General features: G+C 39.7%; 1 protein-coding gene across 1 annotated transcript in view; it reads left to right on the top strand.

Moving 5' to 3' along the window:
• Positions 1–2,578: 2,578 nt before the first annotated feature.
• Positions 2,579–23,193, top strand: part of slc39a10 (solute carrier family 39 member 10) — a 34,174-nt gene continuing 13,559 nt past the window's right edge. Inside the window, exons 1-4 of the mRNA XM_016671577.1 lie at positions 2,579–2,758; positions 16,123–17,265; positions 18,099–18,276; positions 22,557–22,850. Of these exons, the coding sequence (XP_016527063.1) occupies positions 16,144–17,265; positions 18,099–18,276; positions 22,557–22,850 (1,594 nt within the window). The 5' untranslated portion in view covers positions 2,579–2,758; positions 16,123–16,143. The remainder of the gene's footprint in view (positions 2,759–16,122; positions 17,266–18,098; positions 18,277–22,556; positions 22,851–23,193) is intronic.

The raw sequence follows: 23,193 nt of genomic DNA on the forward strand, positions 1-23,193 counted from the left end.
TCCCTGAGATCAGGAGAAACGTGACGGGAGGAGGCGGGAAGGAGGCCCAGCTGGACAGAAATTAGCTCAGTGTTTGGTCTCCTGGTGTCCCACTGCTTCACACACACGCACGCACACACACACGCACACACACACACACACACACACACACACACACACACACACACACACGGTGAAGGTCAGCTCCTCTCACTGCAGTCTGAACCATAACACATAATTCATTCAGACACAAAGTTTCAGAGCAGATCGTCTCGATGGATCCCTGGGAGCATTGTGGATGAAATTACTGATTGCTCTGACACTCTGCTAAAAGTTCAGACGCCCACTGAAAGAACAATTACTGAAAATGTGAAGAAGAAACAGGAGATGTATCATAAAAGCAGTGACAGTTACAAGTAGGAATATTTTCCTTTTTTTTTACACTTCAGGAGGCGCTTCAGGCTGATTTCACACATGACAGTCCAGAAGATGTGGTTCGATTTGGGACCAAAACTGCAACATTTGTGACATTTTCAGCTGCACTGAGTCAAATCAACCAAATCCTTTGAGCAACCTGTTCCTCTGCTCACCTGTGGGGGCGCTGCACCAAGAAACACTGCAAAAGAAACTTTCTTCTTTACAAAATTTGAACAAAAATGGATTAGCGTCAGCTTTTAGCAGTTGTAGGAGTTCTCTTTTGTCTTTGGTAAAAGACCACGAGCCATTTCTAATGCTAGCACCAAGCTATTGCATCTGTTTTGGTTGTATTTACCCAGAATGCTCTGCCCTGTAGTCTGCTTCCAGCTCATTACCACCAACTCCAGCCCATTTGTCTAGAAAGTCCAATTCATTGGTGGTGGCGTGAATGAGTAATCAAACTTTTCTGACTGAAAAAGTGACCTCTGGTCTGCCAACAAACCTCGTTCTCAGTTGAAGTGAACTGCCAAACAGACTAGAGAATACTCTAAAAGCGGGAAACTGACTACAATGCATTCTGGGTAAATACAACCAAAGCTAACATGCTAGTTTAGCACTAGCAAGAGAAATCCTTCAACCACTGAAAACTGATCCACTCCATTTTTGTTTACATTTTGTGAAGAAGATGTCTTCTTCTGAGCTTTTCATGTTGTTTCCTTTAGTGGTTCGTGGTGCAGTGCCCCCACAGGCGAGGAGGGGAACAGGTTGCTCAAATGGTTTGGCTCGTTTGACTCCGTGCAGTGAGAAAGAGAACCACAGCAGCTAGAAATGGAACAAATGTTGCAATTTTGGCCCCAATGGAACCAAATCTACCAGACTTTCAGGTGTGAAAACATCCTCATGGTGCGTTCACATCAGCTATTTATGATACAAAATCAAACTCAGTTTCCTGTTTGGAATGAACACATGCCCCCAAAATGATGCTATTTGTCCTTCCACTGTTTGATTTACTGAATCCCACTGCTGATTATGTCACCTGTTTGTTTTCAGTGGCTGGTATTACTCACTTCCTACTATTATTATCTAAATGTATCACGTATTTAAAGATTTGGCAACAGGTTTTAAAGGCTTTAAACACCTTTACTCAACACTTGACACACCTTAGCCACAACAACATGTTTTTTCCTCTTCGGTTTCAGTCTTGCTGCATATAGAGCACCTTATAATGCTTGGTTATTCCTGTTAAAATGTAGTTTTCTCTCTCCACTGTCACCACAGGCTTGCTAAGGATGATTTATTGGAAATTCAATTGGAGATGATGGAACAAAGGATTTTACATAAAATCAAAAAGATTATGGACAACCCCAAGTATCCTCTTTATGAAAAACAGTGTTTTTAGTCAGAGGCTTATCCACTTTTGCTGTAACACAGACTGCTACAGGAGAATCTTGAATAATTTGGGCATATTTAATTTTCCTTTGGGATCAATAAAGTATTTTTGAATTTGAAACATGAAATACCTGAACTAAAAAACAGATCTGAACAAGAATTAATCTTAACTATTATTGTACAATTAACTTAAACCGACTTTTTCTTATATTTCTGATTCATTTATGTACAGGAGGATTAAAATAGAGCCAAGGTGAAATGTCTGAGTAGTTGAACAAAAATTTATCATCACTGTAAATATCTATATTTTTAATAAAACTAATTTATATGTTTGTTTTGCTGTGCTCAGAACTTCAATATTTTTTATTTATTTGTACAAAATATGTACAACAAATTACAAAGATGAACATATGATTGTGTTGAGGACTAAGGAAAGCAAAATAAAGATTACAAACACAAAACTAAACCAAAGTTTTGGCAAATTACATTATAAATATGGTGATGACCTATTAGGGTTATAAAAAGGAGTACATTTCTGCCAAAAAACAAAAAAACTGGCAAATTTTGAGATTAATCTCAGAGATTTTCTGGAAAAAAGTCGAAAATGTTCTACTTTTGTACCTCATAAATTTTCAAGATTTTTAAAGAAAATTTCTATGTACAATGACCCTAAAACGCCGTCGTAGTGACACGACACGTCCATTTGAAATGTACTTTTCTTCCTCCTGTAATGCTGCTGTAGTTTGAACACTGCTTCCTCATTTCAATCACGTGACGTCTCAGGCAGTCAGGCGGAAAAGAGTTTCTACTTCTGCGAAGACTGCGTAGGCTAACGGCGCATTCCCGCCATCTTTCTCGGAAACAGCGTAAGTGCGGTTCGTGAATGGGCTGAGCTGTAGTTCCCGAACGTAAAACCTGCGCAGGATTTTTTTGGTACCGAGCGGAGAGGAGATGCACACGGCACTCGAGTGAGGTAAAGCGTTTGTTTTCATTCACTCCCCCAACATGGACTCTGGTAGCCGGAGTCATGGAGCTCTGTTAGGCACATTTGGAGAGAAACAGAGAGCCGTAAATGACTCGCCGTTCCCCGCTGACACCGGGTTATTTCCCCGGCGGTCGTATGCTAGCTAGCGTTAGCTGGTTTAGCTGTTGTTGGTGAAGGTTAGCGTTAGCATGAGGCGAGCCATGAGGTTTGCTGCTTCCTTTGATTCACAGGAAGCTGAGAAACTAACCGGTGATGAAGTTAAATATTACTATTTATCAGTGTTTATGTTACTCCACATCCGCTTTAATATTGTGTTTTATCTCCTGGGATGTGTGGGAGTTGTTTTTTTTTCTTTTAGTTTGAAGCGGAAGAGATTTGCTCAGGTATGCGTACCACGTGTCGCTCCTCTGTTGGTCCATTGATCATTGATTGGTTGAGTTGATTGGAGGGAATATGCCTGCAGTTGGTTTACTGTGATTTCTCTGTCTTGTTTCACTGGGACAAACCATCCGAACTGGTTTGTGTTCGTTGACCCGATGGAGCTCCACCTCCTGATAAATACACCGTCACAGTGCAGAGGTGGTGCCAGTGGACGAGTTCAGACTCTATTAAAGCTCATTGTGCCGACAAAGTAGTAATAATAAATAAATAAATGAATAAAAAAACATGTCCGTGAGTCCACTATAACTGAGATTGTACAATATGTTTACAAATCAAAACAAATAAGCACACATTAAAACAATATATTTTAAATATTTATATTGTATATTGGATAAATATACATTTCTATCTGTGAGAAATGTATCTTTGTGCATATACAACTAATTACAAAATTCATTCAACCCTAAAATATTTATAGCTATCTTTAACTTATTAAATAAATTTTGTAGTTATTAAAATATACATACTACATATGTATTTTTTTAGGGTGGAAAAAGTTAACTAATTTAGTAATCAAATAATAAGCTGGAAAATGGTGACTCTAATGCCATTTGCTGAAAGAATAACACCCTGAGAGCAGCAATTAATACAGGACTGCACAAAAAATATAAAATTAAGATGGACATTTTTTCTTTTTCTGTAGATATATGCAACATTATACAAATGATATTGGCAAAAAAATAAGTAATTGCTTTTCTTTTGGTGAATCATAACTAGCCTTTCAGTTAAGGTCAGAGTTTATGGTTCATTGATAAGACTGGCCTAAATCTTTGTAATGTTGTGCGGACCTTCAGTGAAGGTGTGATTTCTGCTGGTCCTCCTGTGGTTCTGGCATAAATCACACCCTGAAGCACAGCTAGCATCCATGAAGTTTCCCAGCTGTTAGCTCTGGGTTTAATTTGATGCTACGCGGTTTCATGGTGTGAGATCTGGGTTGGTTCAGATCTTACATGAACACCTGTGTTTTTTGTACTGCAGCATGCTTGTCGGTCGGAACCGTTTCGGACGTTTCTGCTTGGAGGTAGGAATTTCAAAGAAGTGTGTGCAGCTGGGAAATCACTGAGCGTGCAGAGCAACAGCTGCACACACGTATGAACAGCTGCTGGGAAAACGTCTATATACAGCAAGGCGGATGGAAAGAAAATATAACAATAGATCTGATGTTTCTCTTGGTAGTTTCTCCTCTAATCTTGTTGAGCGGTCCCCAAGAAAAAGTTTAAATTCAATCCAATAATCTCAATAACAAAATTTTGCTAGATGATAAATAGTCCCAGTAATTGAAGCGATAAATGATAATATTGTTGTTTTGAGACCATTTTCAAATAATATATTGATAATAGCATAACAATATAAGTTCACCCTTTCTAAAGACCAATAAACTAATTTTGTAACTGGAACGGGAAGATATTTTAAATAACGTGAGGAAAAAGAAAACCCACTTACAACCAAAACCACAAATAAAATCAATTCTGAAGTTTCTGTAAACAAATTTGCCCTTAAAAAATGACGATTGACGATTATTTCAATAATCGATTAATCATGATTAATCGTTTGAGCCTTAATCTCAGCTGTAACCAGCGTCAGGATGGTGAATAATTCAAATCTTTCCTCACATCCTGCTTTGCTGAGTTTCCTCTGAACTTGCAGGAGTTGTGCTCTGCTTGCAGCTTTCTACTGATGTAAAATGGATGAGCTGAAGGTTTGCTTCAGTTCTCACTCACTTCCTGCTAAGGCGTCTGACAAGGCAACCGAACCTGGAGTTTTACACGTTACAAACCTCCAACACCAAACTTGCATCAGTGCCTGCTTACTGACAGCTCTTCTTACATGAGTAAACCCTGTTCCTTGTTCTGAAATGCCACCACGCTTTGAATAATAGATCTGTGTTGTTTCAGGAGGAGTGGATTCATATTTAAAAATGAAACATCTTGTGTGAATGAGACTCTGTGCAGTGTGGAGGGAAAACTTCCTTATCTCACTTTAGCATCGATTTCAGTTCCTGTAGATTTATGCGACAGTTCACATTATTGCTTTTGGTAATTGTTATCACCCAGAGAAATTTATGATGCATTCACATCAGCTCTGTTTAGTCCACTTTAATCCAGCTCCAGTCCATTTGTCTGGAAAGTCTGGTTCAGTTGGGGAGGCGTGAATACGTAATCGAATCAAAAAAGTGAATTCTTGTTTGTCCACAAACCTCGATTTGGTTTGGTTGAAGTGAATTCTGGTGCAGTTTTAATGTATATGTGAATGCCAAGTGGACAAGTGGTTCTTGGTGCAGCGCCCCCACAGGCGAGGAGGGGAACAGGTTGCTCAAAGGCTTTGATTTATTTGACAAAATGCAGACAGAAAGAGAACCACAGCAGCTGAAAAAGTAACAAACCGGACGACCAAGATACCATACATGTATCTTCAAAGAGTTTCTGTTGGTGGGACAGATCTCTGGTTGCAGCCAGTCTGACTGAGGCTTCTGATTTATTGTGCTTCTGTTGCAAACGTGAGCAAAACTTTGTCAAAAAAAAAGTTTCACAATTTCAGTGTTTCCATTAAATAAGAAACAATTAAAATCTGATTAAAATCATACCACCACACTCTTACTACTTCCTGTCGTCTTCTTCATCTTTGACACAATTAGTTATTGGCAAGCACTGCTAATCCACTTTGTTTGCTTTTGCCACTCCTTTTGATTCTTCTGGCTGTACAGTTAGAGATGTTGGAGTAGGGGATATGATGCTTGCCCATTATGAATGATGGAAGACATGACATATTTTATCTAAAATGGCTACAGTTATTACTATTACCATTTCTATTACCAGTTGGGTGGAAAAAAGCAGGAGGAACCATCCACATTCTCCAACCTCACCCCAGATCAGAGGACAGTTTCTCTTCATGGACTCTAGAAAACAACATTAAAGTCCTCCTTTAACTGAATTTATTTAGTTTTCCTCTAGTTATTCTGGCCACTAAAAGCATTTTTACACTCCGTGTCACATTCACCTCGAACTACAGATGTTATTATTACCGCCTTGGCAGGAATGTCCACAGCCGTAAACTTTACAAGGGCAGACTGCTCCCTATTAATCAAATATACACACTAATAATTCATTTAAATTCTGAGGTTTCACATCATGTCAAAGTTTGTGTGCTAATTTAGGGGTAGAAAAAAAGTACAACTGGATAGCAGAGCCATTGCAGCTGGAAAAATGAGTTACTTTTTAGATTAAGTTCAGACATTTTTTAGGAAAAACATGGACATTTCTGATTTCCAAAAGTCAGAAATTTTCAAGAAAAAACTTGAGATTAATTTCACATATTTACTTGAAAAAATTTGCAAGTGTTTGACTTTTTGAAACCAACTGAAAATTTCTGAGATTAATCTCAAAATTTCGGAGTATTTTGACAGAAATTTATTGGCCCTAATAAAATGTCAAACAACAAACAGAAGAAAAGTCGGGATTATTTCCTTTGATTTGACAAATTCCTTTAAATCTCAATAGAACCTTATATTTTGATTTATTTAAACAGAGTTTTGCTACAGGATGAAACCGTTTGACGTGTGCTTTTACATGAAATAACCGTACAGTGTTAATTTACTGCCTCAGTTATAAACACCCACAGGCCTGAATGAAGTAGCGATTCCTCTGTAAAGCAGGAAAATGCCTCAGTTTCCAAGTCATAAATCTTAACAAGTACGACGCTGTGACTGGGAGTGCTGGAAGCGCTGGGAACCAGCATCTGGGTTCAGCAAACACAGATGGGACCCAGTGAGTTCATCTGTTGCGCTCACACTCCTGTTTGCTGTGGCTCCACATTGGCTCACGGTAAACTGATTAAAAATAGATATGTGGGTATAGAACAGCTTCCCAGATGGTTCTGTGGTGCTTTTTGCTTATTGATTGCAGCAATATGATCAAATATTGGAGAATTTATCAGAACTGAGCCAGATATGAGATTATAATGATCTTAAGTGAAAATATAATTTTTGTCATACATTTAAGCAGAAAAATAACTTGAATTTCTACTTCTGCCTTTTTTCTTTATAGCATTTATTTATGGTTTCTTAATTTTCATACTCAGATTTGATCAAAATAAATAAATTCTTGATTTCCTGATGCAGTGTTGAAGTAGTGATATCTTCATCAGAGGCATAGGTGGCGCTCTTTTTGTTTTCACATCCTGGCAGTCTATTTGTTTCATGGGTTTTCTCATTCGGAGAACAAGATAAAAGTAGCAGCCATCTTTCAGCCAGCTGACCAGCTGAAAGAGGGTGTCCAATTTAAAAGAGCTAAAATAGTGTGAAGGTTGTAAAACTGGAGCTTTTGAAAACCTGATAAAAACCTGAGTTTGACCAAAACTCTCCCGTTTCCTGAAAATAAGAGTTTATGATCCAACGTATTAACAAAAATACTCACATTTTCACTGTGTTTAAAAAGGAAAACAAAACTTTGACAAATTAAAGCTACTGTTGTCTTAGTATCTGGTTAAAACCTGTATTTTAATGAGTAAAACCCAGTTTAAAACCAGTGTTGGTGACAGCAGCTGGTTCCTAATGAACTCACTGCTAACAGAGCTGTTTGGTGTATTTGTTGTTCTGCTGCTAATGGTCCCAATCTGCTCTCCATGTAACACCATCCCACACTAATGCTGCTTATGAGACAGTCATTTATGCAGCTGCACAGTGAGGCAGTGTGATATTTATATCTGTAGGGCTTTATAGGGTGATACTCCAAATGGTCAGGTCAAAGCCACTGATTCGGTTTTAGATGGCTGCCTGCAGCAGAAGCAGCCTCAGGTGAGTCAACCTGTTTTATTTTGAGCTAAAGTTGAGGTCGCTGCAGCAGCCATGCTCTGTTTTTATTTAGAAACTGCCTTCATATTCTGATGTCTGGAAAATACACAAACATTAGGAAGTGAATGTTTGTTCTGGTCTTTATTGGGTGTTTGTGTCTGCACTGAAGTTGGCAAAAATCACAATTGGAGTTCCATAAGGCCCCATATTGGGGCCACTTCTATTTACATACTCCTATTAGTTCAGATTGTAACACATGATGAGATAACCATAGCTGTGCAGATGATGGACAGCTGTACATTACAATGTCACCTGGTGACAGTGTTAAGCCAGTCAATGCATGGAGGTGCTATGACTTTCTTCAGCTGAACAGAAGGAAATTGAAGTAATTATTTTTATACATAAAGAGGAACAATCAAGAGTAGGGGTGATGATTTATTTACTTATTGCATTAATTACTGCAACAGTCTCTCTACAAATTGAAAAATAGACTTTAAAATACTTCTGTTAGTTTCATAAATCACTGAACGGCTTAGCAGTAAAATACATTAAAGATCTGCTGCTGTTGCATCCAGACCTCTCAGATCTTCTGGTTCTGCTCTGCATCAGAACCAGAACCAAACATGGAGAAGCAGCATTCAGCTGCTATGCACAACAAACCAGGAACAAACGTCCAGAAAACTGCAAAACAGCCGAAACACTGAAATCTTTTAGATTATTACTAACAGTAACATCAATAATTTCAGTCTGTAGTCAAACTTTCCTTTTCTTTATTAACCTCTACAATGTTTTCATCAGCACTTTGAATTGAGTGGTTGCTGAAATATGCTGCTATACAACTAAACTTGCCTTGCCTTGCTTTACACCCAAAGGATGGACCAATGTGTTATTGACTTAATAGCACTTAGTACTCAGAGCTAAAGTTGGATCTTCAGGCTCATCCATATCTTTCCGTAGACTCTGTTTGACTATTCCTAAATGTTTAAGCTCCATGTACTCTGATGGTGAGAGGTGTGGAAAGAAAACAAGTTGAAGTGGTTTCCAGGAAAGTCTGTTCTTGTGAATAAGTTGGTTGAAATGTTCCCACATTGTTAACATTTGGGTCAAACACAAAAATGCGCAGTAAGCGCTGAAACTGCTTGAGACTGATGAGAGTCTGATCAGGTGGTTTCTGCTCAGCCCGCCTCCCTCTGCAGATGAGTTCACCCTCCAGACGTCCAACCTGTTAGAGAGTCTGCCCTCTTCGCTCACTCAGGTTTAGCTTCACTTCTTCTTTCTCCTGATTAGAGGTAAGCATCACATTCGCTCTGCTCCAGCATGCTAGAAGTTTGTGTCTACGTTGGATCTGCTCAAGGTAACTCTTTGGTCGTCGTGTCCTGTGGTCTTAAGCTGTTGTGTGCTGTCATGAACGTGTTTCCAGGCCACAGAGCATCAGCCCTGCAGCTGGGACCTCACACAGCCGTCTAACAACATGTTACACCGCAGATCTCTGTCTGAGAGCTGAGAACCTTTAAACCCAGAGCAGGAACCCTGGACCTGGTGTGGCATTTGATGTTGTAGGGAAGTCTAAGGATTGGTACTTCAATAAAAGCCAACCTAGAGGGATTCCTTGAGTCTTCAATAGATAGATGCATCCTGTGTTTGTTGTAGTTGCGATACATGTCTGTCTCTAGCCTGGCTGTCCACAGATATAGATCTTTGGTACCAAGTCAAAGAGTTGGATGTCAACACATTATGTGCTAACATTTGAGATCTCTGCTGTGGCATTGGGACTTCTCTTGACCAGGTCATGACAAAAAGAAAACCTTCAACGGTATTCGCCCACTAATAGCTGGAATCTGTGAATGCTTGTGACTCCATCTAAAAACACTATAAACCATCTATTCTGACAATTCAAACACAAAATATACCTTAATAATCATTAGTGCGCTCAGTGGAAACCGTCTTAGCTACCACTGAAGCTAATATCGATGGTCTTCCCTATTCACAAACTTGTGGGTTTCAGCCAATCAGTGGCAAGAAAATGAACGCCGCTTCTTAATTGGCTGCTTTGCAAACGCCAGCCAATAGCATTTCTTGTGTGTTTTGGTGTTTCCAGCTTCAAAAGGCGTAATTTCTATCCAACGACTTGCAAATATTTTTGGGGGTCCACTGTACTTTAGGTCTGTGCTGCAACATTGGGATACAGATGGTTGACGTGACGTGATTTATTGCTAGCTGCTGCCACAGGGCGGCTCAAAGGCCTTAAATTTAGTTTTATATTCAGTTTTTTCTTTTTCTTTGTGGGACGTTTCTGTCAGGCAACAGTTTGAGTCTGTCAAACTTCTTCATTGCGTTTTGTGACTTGAGACGTTTGAGGCTATTGCTAACTCATTGCTAACATACTTGTGCTAGCTAACTAGATAGCTTTGTCTGTCATGGGAAAGTGGAAATTTATCACCGGTTGGATGGACAAAGTTCGTATATTTCTGTGGAGATACGGGTGTTAGAAAGTCTTACATCTGAGTTACTTTTTAAGTTTCTTAACATTTGTTAAGACAAAAACATGGCCGCTGGTGAAGTGCCCTAGCCCTCCTAGCGCCGAGCTCAGCTCATTTTAACCCTGCCTGAAAACTTGCATCTCCTTCACTGATCTGCTTGAATCTGTTTTTACCTTAATAAAAACAGATTCAAGCAGATCAGTAGTTGTTGGAGATCCACTAATTGCTGTTCTGAGCAGACAAGGTGATGGACCATCGCTGACTTTGTGTGTTTTGCAGTAGCTCGTCAGCCCAACCTTCAATCATCTGTGGATAATCACATGCAGTAACATCATGTCTGTTCAGAGATGTAATTTTCCAACTTGTTGTGATTATTGTTGAACTCGAGTCAGACGACTCCTGCTTGTTGCTCTCCTGAACTTCGTCTTTCGTCAGCAGATTGCAGTCTTTGCAGATTTCTAGACCATCTGTTAGGAGTTGGGTCCATGTGGCGGCCGACATATGCCCTCCCTTTGGCCCTTTCTAAGAAAAAACACTCCTCTGACATTTTCTCAGCGATGCAAACTGTTGTCTGTCCCTTCTACCACGCAGGCGTTGGGTTTATGTGGATCACAAACTCCAACTTTAATCGTTACTGATAGAAACTGGGAAGGTCTCGGATAGTTTCTCCTGTTTATTCCAACTTGAATTGTTGATTTAACCAAAGTTATTTTATTAACAGAATGAAATAGCATCACATTTTTACTCCTTTTTTAATGGAAATCAAAATACAGATTTACTTAACTTTTTCTGAATCTCAACAAGACAAGAAAGCTTAATTATTTATTAATTTTTAACATCCAATGCAAAAAAAATAATGAATGTGCAACGGAGTATTGGGGCCTAATAGGAAAATAAAATAATAACGAACATAAAGTCAATGTTTCGAGAATAAAGTCCAAATAATATCTGAATAAAATTGTGGCATTACAATTTTATTCTCGTAATATTACAACTTTATTCTTGTATTATTATGGTTTTATTCTCATATTAGTTTATTCTCATAATATTATTACTTTATTCTTGCGGTCTTAAATCTTTATTCTTGTATTTTAATTTTTTTTCTTAGTGTGGCCCTAGCACTCTGCCGATGTAAATCATCCAAAGAAATTAAATAATAGTTGATGATTAACATCAAAATTCCCTCATGTTTTAGTAAGACATGAATCTTGTGCTGAGGGTTTCAGCTCCTGATCTGTGATGAAGAGTCGGTGCAGGATGAAGATGAGGAGGAAGGAACGACTCCTCAGATTTACGCCGACGGGAAGTGATGCGAGTTTCCTTGGCTGGTGATTTATAACTTCTTCCAGAGCGGCAGAGTCCAGAGTCACGATGCGGCGTAACGCTTCTTCTGGATGATTTGCTGTTTCCACAAACTGACAGGCTAATTCGGCTGAAACAGGGGCGCATCTAAAACATTCAGGGCCCCCGAGTCGAGTCAGACACCTTCGCTTCCAGAACATATCTTTAGTTCATTGAATATTGTATTTTTTGGTGTGTTTGCGTGCGGCGCTCCCTGAGTTGTGTGTTTTTTTTGTTTTTGTTTTTTTTTGGTGTGTTTGCGTGCGGCGCTCCCTGAGTTGTGTGTTTTTTTTGTTTTGTTTTGTTTTTTTTGGTGTGTTTGCGTGCGGCGCTCCCTGAGTTGTGCGTTTTTTTTGTTTTTGTTTTTTTTGTGTGTGTGTGTTTGCGTGCGGCGCTCCCTGAGTTGTGCGTTTCCTCAGAGTTTGGCTTCGTTTCTCAGCGCGCTCCCATCTAAACAGCCGCCTGCTGTGGAGATGGGAGGGATGTTCTCACCGTGTGAGAATCATATGAAGCAGCTTAGAGGTCAGAGCTGCTGTTTTTCTGCTTCTGCGAAGGAACCCCAGCCTTCCTAGAAACAATGCTGAAAAACTTTCCTCTAACAAAATGAGCAGAATTTGAACTTTAGTCGTGTGGTTATTAATTTGCAACGCTGTTGTTGTTTTAAGATCATTTTAAAGTAATATATTGATAATGTTGAGACCAATAAACTTGAATTTTCTAAAGAACACATAATGTTTGAACTAGAAAAAATAAAACAACAACCAAAGAAAGCAATAAATTCAACAGAAATAAAAAAAAACAACAACCTGGAATATTAAGTAAAATTTGAGCTCATTTTAATTAAATTAATTGATCTCTGCAGAAAGTCCTTTGTGGTTTTCTTGCTTGTTTCTGTTGACAGCCTGATGACGGGAATATTGTCTCGTCTTAATCTCCCCTCGGTGTCGTCGTGGTGATTGCATCTGAACTTCCATCTCAGTTAGCAAAAAGTGAGTTAAAACGCTGTAAAACTGCTGCTGAATAATATGTTAGAGTCAAACCAGTTGAACTCAGAGTGAATAAAGATTTTCTTGTTCATTAAATACCAAACTCTACAACAAAGAGTCGTGTCAGGAAGTGGCTGCAGGCTGCTGATAGGAGGGTGTGTTCTTAAAAATAGGCCCTGCTCGGGTTCAAAGGTCAGTGCCGACTGGTCTATAAACACAGAGCTGTCTGCAGCGGTGAAGAAGCTCCTGTGTTCCTGCAGCTGAGATCTGCTGTTGGTCGGAGTGAGTTTCACTCATTCCTGGGGTTCAGGTAGGTCCGTCCCATTTTATTTTAATCACAATTAGGTTTGTTTTTACTAAAGTTTGTATTTTTAAATATTTGAACCAGATCAAATCTTTTGAAGCTGACCATGTGAGAATAATCAGAAAATCTCTGTATTTAATGTGAACATTGTTTTAAAGAAGTCAAACTGTGGAGAGGAAGGAAGTCCTTGATGATCTGATCAGCTTTGATTTAATTGGGTCAATGATCAGTCAACAGGGCGGCCGTTTCCACGGCAACGGGCCGTTTCCTGCCCTGTTGATGGGAATGAAACACTTATGTATATTCCTGGCTGATGTTAGTTGTTCTTCTGCACTGAGTGAATTTTACAGCAACACCAGAAAGTATTCACACCACATATTTACGTCATAGACTTTTATTAGACCAATTTGAGCACATATGTGGAAAATGGCACAATGTGAAAACACACTTTAGGACATGAAAAACTATTTTAAAATGTAAGTAATATATATAAATATTCACATCCAGGTCTGTCACAATAACAAACTTTGCTGAATGATGAATTGTCCCAGAAACAATATTGTTTTTCTGAGAATATTATCAAGTTGTTTAATAGTGTGATAATGTAAGTACACCCTCTTAAAAATCAATAAACTTTTAATTCTACTGAACATTTAACACTGTAACTGGAGGACAATTTACATTTCCAAAATAAATGAACAAAACAACAGAAATGACAACAAAAATTAATCATTTAGTCTCTGAAAATGAAATTGTAATTCAAAAATCGACCAAAGCAGCAAACTGAACACTTTTATCGTCCAGTTTTTGGTAGAAAGAGAGAAAAGAGAAAAACAGTAAATCAGGCAAGTGGAAATTATTGAACTTGATTTCATTTATTTTGCAATTAATTAGTTTTTTTATTGCGACAATCATAACCACAGGTCTGGTATGGCCTTGTGGGAAGAAAATGTTTATCAGACAAAAGTTTAAGTTACATTCAGACTTCTTCACTGCGTTCTGTAACTTTAAACGGTTGAGGCTACCGCTAACTCAATGCTAACATACCTTTTCTAGCTAGCTGGCTTTTTTTGCGTCTGTCATGGTTAAGTAGAAATTTATCGCCAGTCGGATGAAGGTCATGTTTTTCTGTGGAGATGCAGGTCTTAGAAAGTTTTACATTTATATTTTCAGATTTCATGTTTTTCTAAGACAAACACACAGATGCTGCTGGTGAAGTGCCCTATCCTCCCTGCTAGGCTTGGTACAACATTGTTGTATATGATGAAGGGTCGTGATGTTGTTGCTCGTGTTTGGTTTCTGTATGTTTGTCCAGATTCAGATTTATTTGTTAGTTTGTGTAGAGTGAGAAATCGATGCTGCTAAATATTGATGGTCTAGATGGCGTTGAAACTTGACAGTGAGATGAGGATGAAACGCCTTCCTCTTTGTTTTCAACAGTCCTGAGGCACGAGAGCGCCGCGATAAACTTAGTTAACAAGCTGGCGGCTAAAAGTGTGTGTGTGTGAGTGTGTGTGTGAGTGTGAGTGTGTGTGTGTGTGTGTGTGTATGTGTGTGCTGCCTCACCTCGTCTTCATCTGACCTCCTTTTATTTCCCTCTCTCCACGCTGCAGCCACCCACGGGCCTCGGCAGAGACCTTATGAGGATCATTTGACTGGAATCATATCGCTGCTTCAGGCTTTTTAAAGTGGGAGAAAACAAGCAATTTACTTCTCAATCCTCTGGAGTTTGTTGGGTTGCAGAACGTTGAATCTGTTATTCCAACATGAGAGGTGCTGCAGCTTTGAAAGTACTGTTTGTCTACAAGCTTGTTATCTTAATTCTCCTGCTGGATCCATTAAATTTTGCTTTGGAGACTCGTCATCCTGCAGAGCGTCGGTGGTTAAGTGCAGCACTGGATCAGTGTGTCACTGCATTAGTGTGTCAGTGTTTCAGCAAGTCACTCTGTCAGGGAGGCAGTTTATTACTGAGTTAGCGTGTCAGCGATTCATTGAGTAGCTACATCAGTGAGTAATAGTTTGGTGAGTCAGCCATGTTTGCTCTGCTTTACTCCAACTCCAGTTTGTTTGTCTAGTAAGTCCGGTGTGAACTCGTAATAGGACCAAATAAGTGAACTCTGGTAACGTCTATAAACCCCGGCATATGTTTGGTTGAAGTGAATTCTGGTGCGGTTTGAATGAGTGTGTGAACGCTCCAAAAGCAGAAAGCTTTGATAGCATGTTTGGACCATTGTAGATAGAAAAACAAAGAATGAGTAGAACATTTCTGACAAAAAACTCAGAAATTTTCCAGAAAAAAAAAAATTCTGAGCTCCAAAAGCTGGAAATTTGCTAGGAAAAGAACTCAGAAATTTTGAGATTAATTTTGGAAATTTGAATTTGAAAAGTCAAAAAAATTTTGCTAGAATAAACAGAAATTTGTAAGCTCAGACATTTTGTAGAAAAGCTGGGAAATTTGGAGTTGATTTCAAAAGTTGAACATTTTTTACTTTTAAAACCCTGAACATTTCTTTTTTTTTTCTTGAAAATTTCTCAGATTAATATGAAAAAATTCTGAGTTTTTTGGTGGAAGTTTTTTCCCCATCTACAATGGTGCTAATACACCGTTGTAGAAAGCGGACTATGGCTCAAGGCATTCTGGGTAAATACAACCAAAAATGCTCATGTCGAGCGCTAGCTCGAGACATGGCTCGCGATTTTGAAAGAGAACCAAGCAGCTGAAAATGTAACAAATGTTGCAACTTTGGTCCCAAATTGAACCGAGTCTACCGGACGATGTGACACAGTGAGACTCACCGGATCAGTTTCCAGTGCTCCAGTGAGTCGGTAGCTCCATAGTTCATTGTTTGGGTGTGAATCGTTACATCATCGTGTCTGTCCCTGCATAAGCTTTTCAGTGAGTTAGTGTTTTAGGTTATTGGTGTTTTAGTGAATTATTGCCTCTGAATTTAACTTCAGTTTTGCCTCGTTAAGTGCTACTGTGGGTATTAAGTGACTGTTTTTTGTTGCAGGGGACCAATAACGAGGACACAATGCGAGTGCACGTACACACCAAATTCTGCTTCCTGTGCGTTCTCACCTTCATCTTCCATCACTGCAACCATTGCCATGCGGATGGACATGACCACCCAGCCGTCAATCATCAGCACATCGACCTGCAGATCTCTGAGGCTCCGTATGTCCGAGCCACCACCGAGTCCAACGCTCAAGAAGGGGGACCTCTAGAGGAAGAGCAGCGTTTCTACATCCAGCAGCTGTTCAGGCGCTACGGACAGAAAGACCGGTTAGACTTCCATGGCTTCCAGAGTCTCCTGATGAGTCTGGGTTTAGGGAAAGTGAAGTTGGTAAGCGTGGATCATGAGGATCTGGGTCATGACCATGTAGCCCACCTTGACCTGTTGGACGTTCAGGAAGGGCTTCACTCACACTCATCCTCTAGCGACGACCACAATCATGATCATCACGACCACAATCATGATCATCACGACCACAATCATGATCATCACGACCACAATCATGATCATCACAGTCATGACCATCACGATCACAGTCATGACCATCATGACCACAAGCCCCGTCCTCCACGAACAGAACAGGTTCCCACACGATGCAGCCACACCACTGCTTCCAGTCCGCCTACTGGTGAGCCGAGTGGGAACCAGGAACATTCTGATCATGATGCACATGATGAGGACCACCCACAGCAGCAAACAGAGGTACAGAGCAGCCGCAAACATCTGACCTCTGTGCATCAGGGCCACAGAAACCACAGCCATGACCGACACAATCACACCGATGGACAGCTGGAGCCAGCAGTCGGTCCGACGCAGAGTCCAGCCAGGAGGACCAGGAGGCCGGGAAAGGTCAGAGGCCAGCGGAGGCCCAACAAGTTACCCACACCTGAAACACCCCAACCAGGGGGTCATGACCACGAACACGGTCATGAACATGAACACGGTCATGATGGGGGTCATGAACATGAACACGGTCATGATGGGGGTCATGACCACGAACACGGTCATGATGGGGGTCATGACCACGACCGTGCTCACGCTCATAAAGACAAGAGAGAGGCTCCAGGTGTGGCTGCTGTGGTTGCAGCTTCACCAGTGCTTATAAAGCATCCAAGTGGAATGACGCACCAGCATGAGGAGGTAGGACCTCACCCTGACTGATTAATTGATCATTAATTATTCAGAAATCATTTCGGATGCTCCTGTTTTTGTCTTTCTATTCCCTAAAATGTTAGCTGATGTGATTCTGGTATTTAGGGCTGAAACGATTAATCAGATTAATCATCACCAATCGTGATTGGTTGATTATTAAAATAATCAAATTAAATAATCAAATTATTGAAATATTATTGAAAATAATAAAATTAATTGACAATTGTCAACTAATTTAATCAAATTAATCATAATTAATCAAATAATTATGATTAATAGTGATTAATCATGACTGATCATGATTGATTGATGATTAAGAAAATCAAGTCACGATTAATCAAATAAATTGTGATAACTTATTTAAATAATCAACTCATTTAGTTAATTGTTAACTGGAGTATTAAATCGATTACTAAAAGTAGTTGACTATTTCAATAATTGATTAATCACGATTGACCATGATTAGCCGAATTGATCAATTAATTGTTAACTGGAGTATTAATTGATTACTCAATTAGTTGGTAATTTGTTATGTATATTATTATGTTTTCTTTCATGATTCATTTCCTTACCGATGATGTCACTCACCATTACCAAATCATTTTAAGGATCCATAATTCATTAGTACAGTATAATATGTATCTATGCTTTTCAGTTATGAATAAAACTATATTTAGTATTTCTGTTAAGTGTATTTTGCAAGATAAACGATGAATGCTTCACCTGGTTCAGATTCTGTTAAAAATAATCTATAATCGATTTATTTAGATTACTAAAGTAGTCGTTAGTTTTCTTACACTTGAACCCTTTCCACCGCTCAGTGTTTGAACCTGACTCAGCTCCTCACCTACTACGGCCTGCATCCCGACTCGGTCATCTCCCCCAGCGAGTTCACCTACCTGTGCCCCGCCCTGCTCTACCAGATAGACAGCCGCGTCTGCATCCGCCATTACCATCAGATGGAGGTGGAGCAGGAAGCCCTGCAGCCCATCAGTTCTGGTAAGGAGCCGAACATCGACCCGGTGGAGGCAATAAGTCTGAGGAGAACAGTAAAGGAGCTCTGCTTAATGCTGATCCGCTGTGCAAAACAATAATCAGGTATAAAATTAAACTTGAAAAATCCAGAAGAAATTCTTATGGATTATTAGTTGGTGATTTAGGCCTGAAATCAGTTCACATTTAAAGGGAATTTATTGTGCAAAATTCACATTTTGTTTCTCCATTTGGATCTGCTGCTTCTAAAAACAGCCAAGCGTTTAAAAAATACGTGTGCTATCCTGATTACCATGTAAATGCTGTCATCCTATAAAATGCTAATATACAAGTGTTAGTTGCTGTCAACTGCAAAAAATATTAGCTATAAAAATAAACACTAATAATACCATGTCGGCTTACTGCTAATATTTTCTAACCTGCTGAGATATGTTATCATTTTCTAAAATGCTAATATGCGAGTGTTAGTTGGTGTCAGTAGCAAAGCTATGCTAATGTTAGTTGGTATACCAGCTGGAAAAACACTAATACTAATAGCATAGCAACTCATTGTGTCCAACACTGCAGCTTATATACAGTTAGCTACAAGACTAATGTTTTCCAACCTGCTGAACTATGCTATTATTAGCCTATAATCTAAAATTAGCTACATTTAGCATATTAGCTTTCGTTGGCATTGAATGCTCTAATAAAATTCACCGTGTTTGCACATGTTAAAGGTCCAGTGCTTGTAGTTTCTCCTTTATTAAAAGGTTTAGCTGTAATGTCAGATTCTGTGTTTACATTGTGGCAGAAGGAGCAGATATAAGGAAAGTGACTCGGAGTGGTGACCTTCTCTGGGGCTACGTTTATTAGCCTTTAAAGCAGGAGAGCACAGCGTGGCACAGTTAATGAGTAACAAGTTCCAGAAATAAAACCCACAAAACCATAAACATTTTATACCGATAAGACCAGAACCAGTAATCGCTTATCCTGATTAAGCAATATATTAAGAACGTACACAGCCCAGTTGTGTTAAATGAAATGTTTCTCTGTATTATCCTGGAAGTTGTGACGCCGTTACTGTAAACATAGAGCAGCCTGGTGATTGGAGGGGTCATAAAATGTCCACTCAGCCTAATTTAATGAGAATTAGTGCTTTGAAAGACCGCTTCCTAGATTTCAGCTGCAATAATTTGAACTTTAAAGATGTTTTTTTTTTTTTCCTTCCTGAACGGAATAAAGTTCAATTATTAAACACGGAGGAACCTGCATCACATGAGCCCCACGCTGCCGCTCACAATAGTCATAAAAATGGAAATGATGACGGTAAAACAAGTCAAAAGGGCAGCGATGGCTCCTCATTAGAGGGAAACTAGAGGCGCTAGACATCAGGAAGTGCTGCCTCTCATCTACCTCCTGCTGGCCTTCATGGGGAGCTTCCCCCCCGTCGCCGCCGCCACAGCTCACACCCTCTCTTCGCAGAGCCAATTAGGACTCCGTCGGCCATTTCTCTGTGTAATTGGAGAGAAGCCTCTGTCTTCTCTCCTTTGTTGCTGCGCCGCAGCGCCACACCTGCATTAAGGTAACGAGCTGCGTGAGCGTGAGGGAGTGGCGGCGGCGGTGGACCGCCCGGCTGATGTACAGCCGCCGCTCAGGGCGGCGAAGCTCCAGCAGCGACAAATGGGAACGCAGCGAGCTGTGAAACCGTTTCCCTGTACAGCGCGAGAAAACAGGAAAACATGAGAAGGTTATCTGTGATGTTTGTCCTCCATAATGATCCGTCTGCACAATATTTACATCCTGAAAACTGCAGCTCAGACTGACACTATTTCTCTTTCTTCCTTTTGTCTTCCTCTTTTTAATTTTTTTCTTTTTATTTATTTTATTCTTTCTGTCTTTTCCTCTTTTCTATTTTCTCTTTCTTTCCTTTTTTGTTTATTCCTGTGTTTTGTTCTTTTTGTCTGTTTTCCTTTTCTCATTTTCTTTTCTTTCTTTTTCTGTTATTCTCTCTTCAAGCTTTCTTTGTTTGCTCTCCCTTTTTCTTGCCGCCAGGCTCTGAATGATGAAGCTAAATATTCACAGTGGGAGTTTTTAAAGAGACAGAGGCCCAATTTCAAGGCTAAATTACAAAGTCATATTTGTTTTTATAACAACTGAAGTTAACATAGTTACTTTTTTGTGCTATCAAATGGCACTATGTGCCTGGAGAGTACATAATACAGCCCCTTTAAAAACTTGTGGGAATTGATCAAAATTAACCAAAGTATGAAAAGTACTACCACAACTAATAAAAACTAAAGTGAAACTAAATAGTATTTAACTAATAATATCTAATGCAGTGGTTCTTAACCTGGGTTCGATGAACCCCAGGGGTTCGGCGGAGCCTCTGCCGCGGAGGTAAAGACGCACTTGTTTAAAGTCGAGATGACGCCCCGCTTTGCCATCACTTGCTGCAGAGGATCACGTTACATTGCTGAGCCAATCAGAGCTGTGGAGCGGTGGAGCACTGATTGAAGGAGCTCCACTCTCAGCATGGATTTGAACTTATGTCTTTAATTACTTCAGTAAAACTCAGTTTTTACCAAATTCTGTAGTCTAAATCTGCTCCTTAGTCGCATCTTTTCGGGGTTGCTGCCTGTAGTGGCGTGGGGGTGGTAACGCAGCTAATATAATTACATTACTGAATCAGAATACCGTAAAGTATTTTGTGTGTCTGCGGGGGGGAAGGAATAAGAAGGGTTCTGTGAATGCGCGTATGAAACTGGGGGGTTCGGTGCCTCAGAAAAGGTTAAGAACCACTGATCTAATGAATAGCAGCAAATACCCTAAAAAGTAATTAAAACTAATTGAACAAAATGTCTCAAAACAACTCTAAGCTATAATGAAAAACCCAGAGTTATTGTAACCTGGGGGAGGAGCCGTCATGCAGAACTGATCAGCCAATCAGATGCTGACTTGATGCTACACGAAGAAAAATGGTGCTATTATTTCTTCTATTGTTTTTAACAAGAATGGGAGAGCAGGAATGTAAACAAAAACTGTCTCCAGTGTTGTTGGTATTTTCAGCCATTAAATGTAACATTAAATATAAACTTAATAAGCATTATTTTCTAACACTTTGTGGTTTTAAGCTCTGATTCAGATTTTTTAGCCTCTAGGTAAAGTTTAACTCACCAACAAAATGTTTGTAGTTAAATCTGAGAATAGTCCTTTGCTGATGCAGACAGAGCTGCAGTCTGTGAAAGGTGTTTTATTTTTGCTTAAAGCTGATTTTAAAGGATGAACTCCTGCACCGGTTTTTACGGGCCGTCGGGTTTACGAGCTCCAGCTGAACCGCCTGGGACTCGGCGCGCCTCCAGAACCCACCTGTCCTCTGAGCCGCTCTCAGTAAAGACGAACGTAACGGGAATCCAGAACAAACGTTGGACCGAGTGTGAACCAGTGAAACTGCTGCAGTAACTGCTTTGGGTTTGAGGTTCGAGTTGAACCCAGTTCCTCGGCTGAATGTGAGTGTCGCTATGGGAACCATCTCAGACTCGCCGTGACATTCAATTTCATCCGACATTAAACTTTCAGTCGTCTCCGAGGAGAGGGTCACAAACGTTTCTCGCCCAGGACTTGGTCGGCATGGCAACGACCAACAGGCGGGCAACACTTTAAATAATTTTCTATTTATTTTTTTCCTCTTTTCTTTCTTTCTTTCTTTGTCTCTATCTCTGTTTACGTCTCTCTGTCTCTTTCTGCCACCGCAGTGGCTCCCCCAGAGGGGGGCCAGAGGGGACTGTTGCCCCAACCAGAAAATCATGTTCAGTTCATACAAAGGCATAAAGAGTCATATTCAGTCAAAACATACATGTAGAACCCAATAATTATATGTAATAAATGAATTACATGCACTTTAACATGTTGCATATTTTAACGCACTTTTTTTTTTTTTTTTTTTTTTTTTTTTTTACATCCAAAAGTCTGGAGCCAGAACCTTCGTTTTGTGTTGCTCTTAAACCCAAAAATCTGTTGGACAAAATACCCGCTTAAAGCTTTTCAATTTTCAAAACCTACCTTTAATCTGATAAATGAGCTTTATTGGAGCACATATTACAGTTTATTAGTTGCACATTGCATCATCTGATGATTTAATGACCTAAATAACAGATTGAAAACAATAAATATCTCTTGTTGTTGAGCTTATGTGTCTATTTATCCAATAATTTAGCAGCAAAAAGTGTTTTCTGAGTTGAACATGTTGCATATTTTGTTGATGTATTGATAATATCTGAATGTTTTCTGATTGGTGGTCTGTGCAGGGTGGGTGTGGCTCTGGGGCTTCGTCTCCATCACCATCATCAGCCTGCTGTCCCTTTTGGGGGTCGTTCTCGTCCCCATCCTCAAGCAGTCCTGCTTCAAGTTCCTGCTCACCTTCCTGGTGGCGCTAGCGGTGGGAACGCTCAGCGGAGACGCTCTGCTTCATCTGCTGCCTCACGTGAGTTCAGCCCGACCCGAAAACCCAGAACAACCGGCTGGCATGAAAAGCTTCTGGGTCAGAAGGACTGGATCCAAACAGCAGCTCAGTGAAAATAAAAGGCTCAGAGCTTTTAGCTAATCCACTAATAGTGGAGCTAATCTTTGACTTGGTGCTTTTATCAACTAACGTTTAGCAAAATGTTAGGCTCTTAGCATCGCTAAATAATAGCTAATGCTAAATGTTAGTCAGTTGGGGTTAGTAACCTTGTGATTATGACTTTATTCTCATAATTCTACTTTAAAATGCCTAAGACTGACTTTAAAACTCATAATTCTGACTTATTTTTATAATTATGACTTTAAAATTTTCATTAAACATTTTAATTTTTAATTTAAAACTTGTAATTATGACTTTATTTTTTTTATCCCTTTATAGCTCGTAATTGCATTTTTTTTTTTTTTTTTTTTTTTACTTTTCTG

Source organism: Poecilia formosa, unplaced genomic scaffold (genome assembly GCF_000485575.1).
Source record: "Poecilia formosa unplaced genomic scaffold, Poecilia_formosa-5.1.2 Scaffold47, whole genome shotgun sequence".
Classification (NCBI taxonomy): Eukaryota; Metazoa; Chordata; class Actinopteri; order Cyprinodontiformes; family Poeciliidae; genus Poecilia; species Poecilia formosa.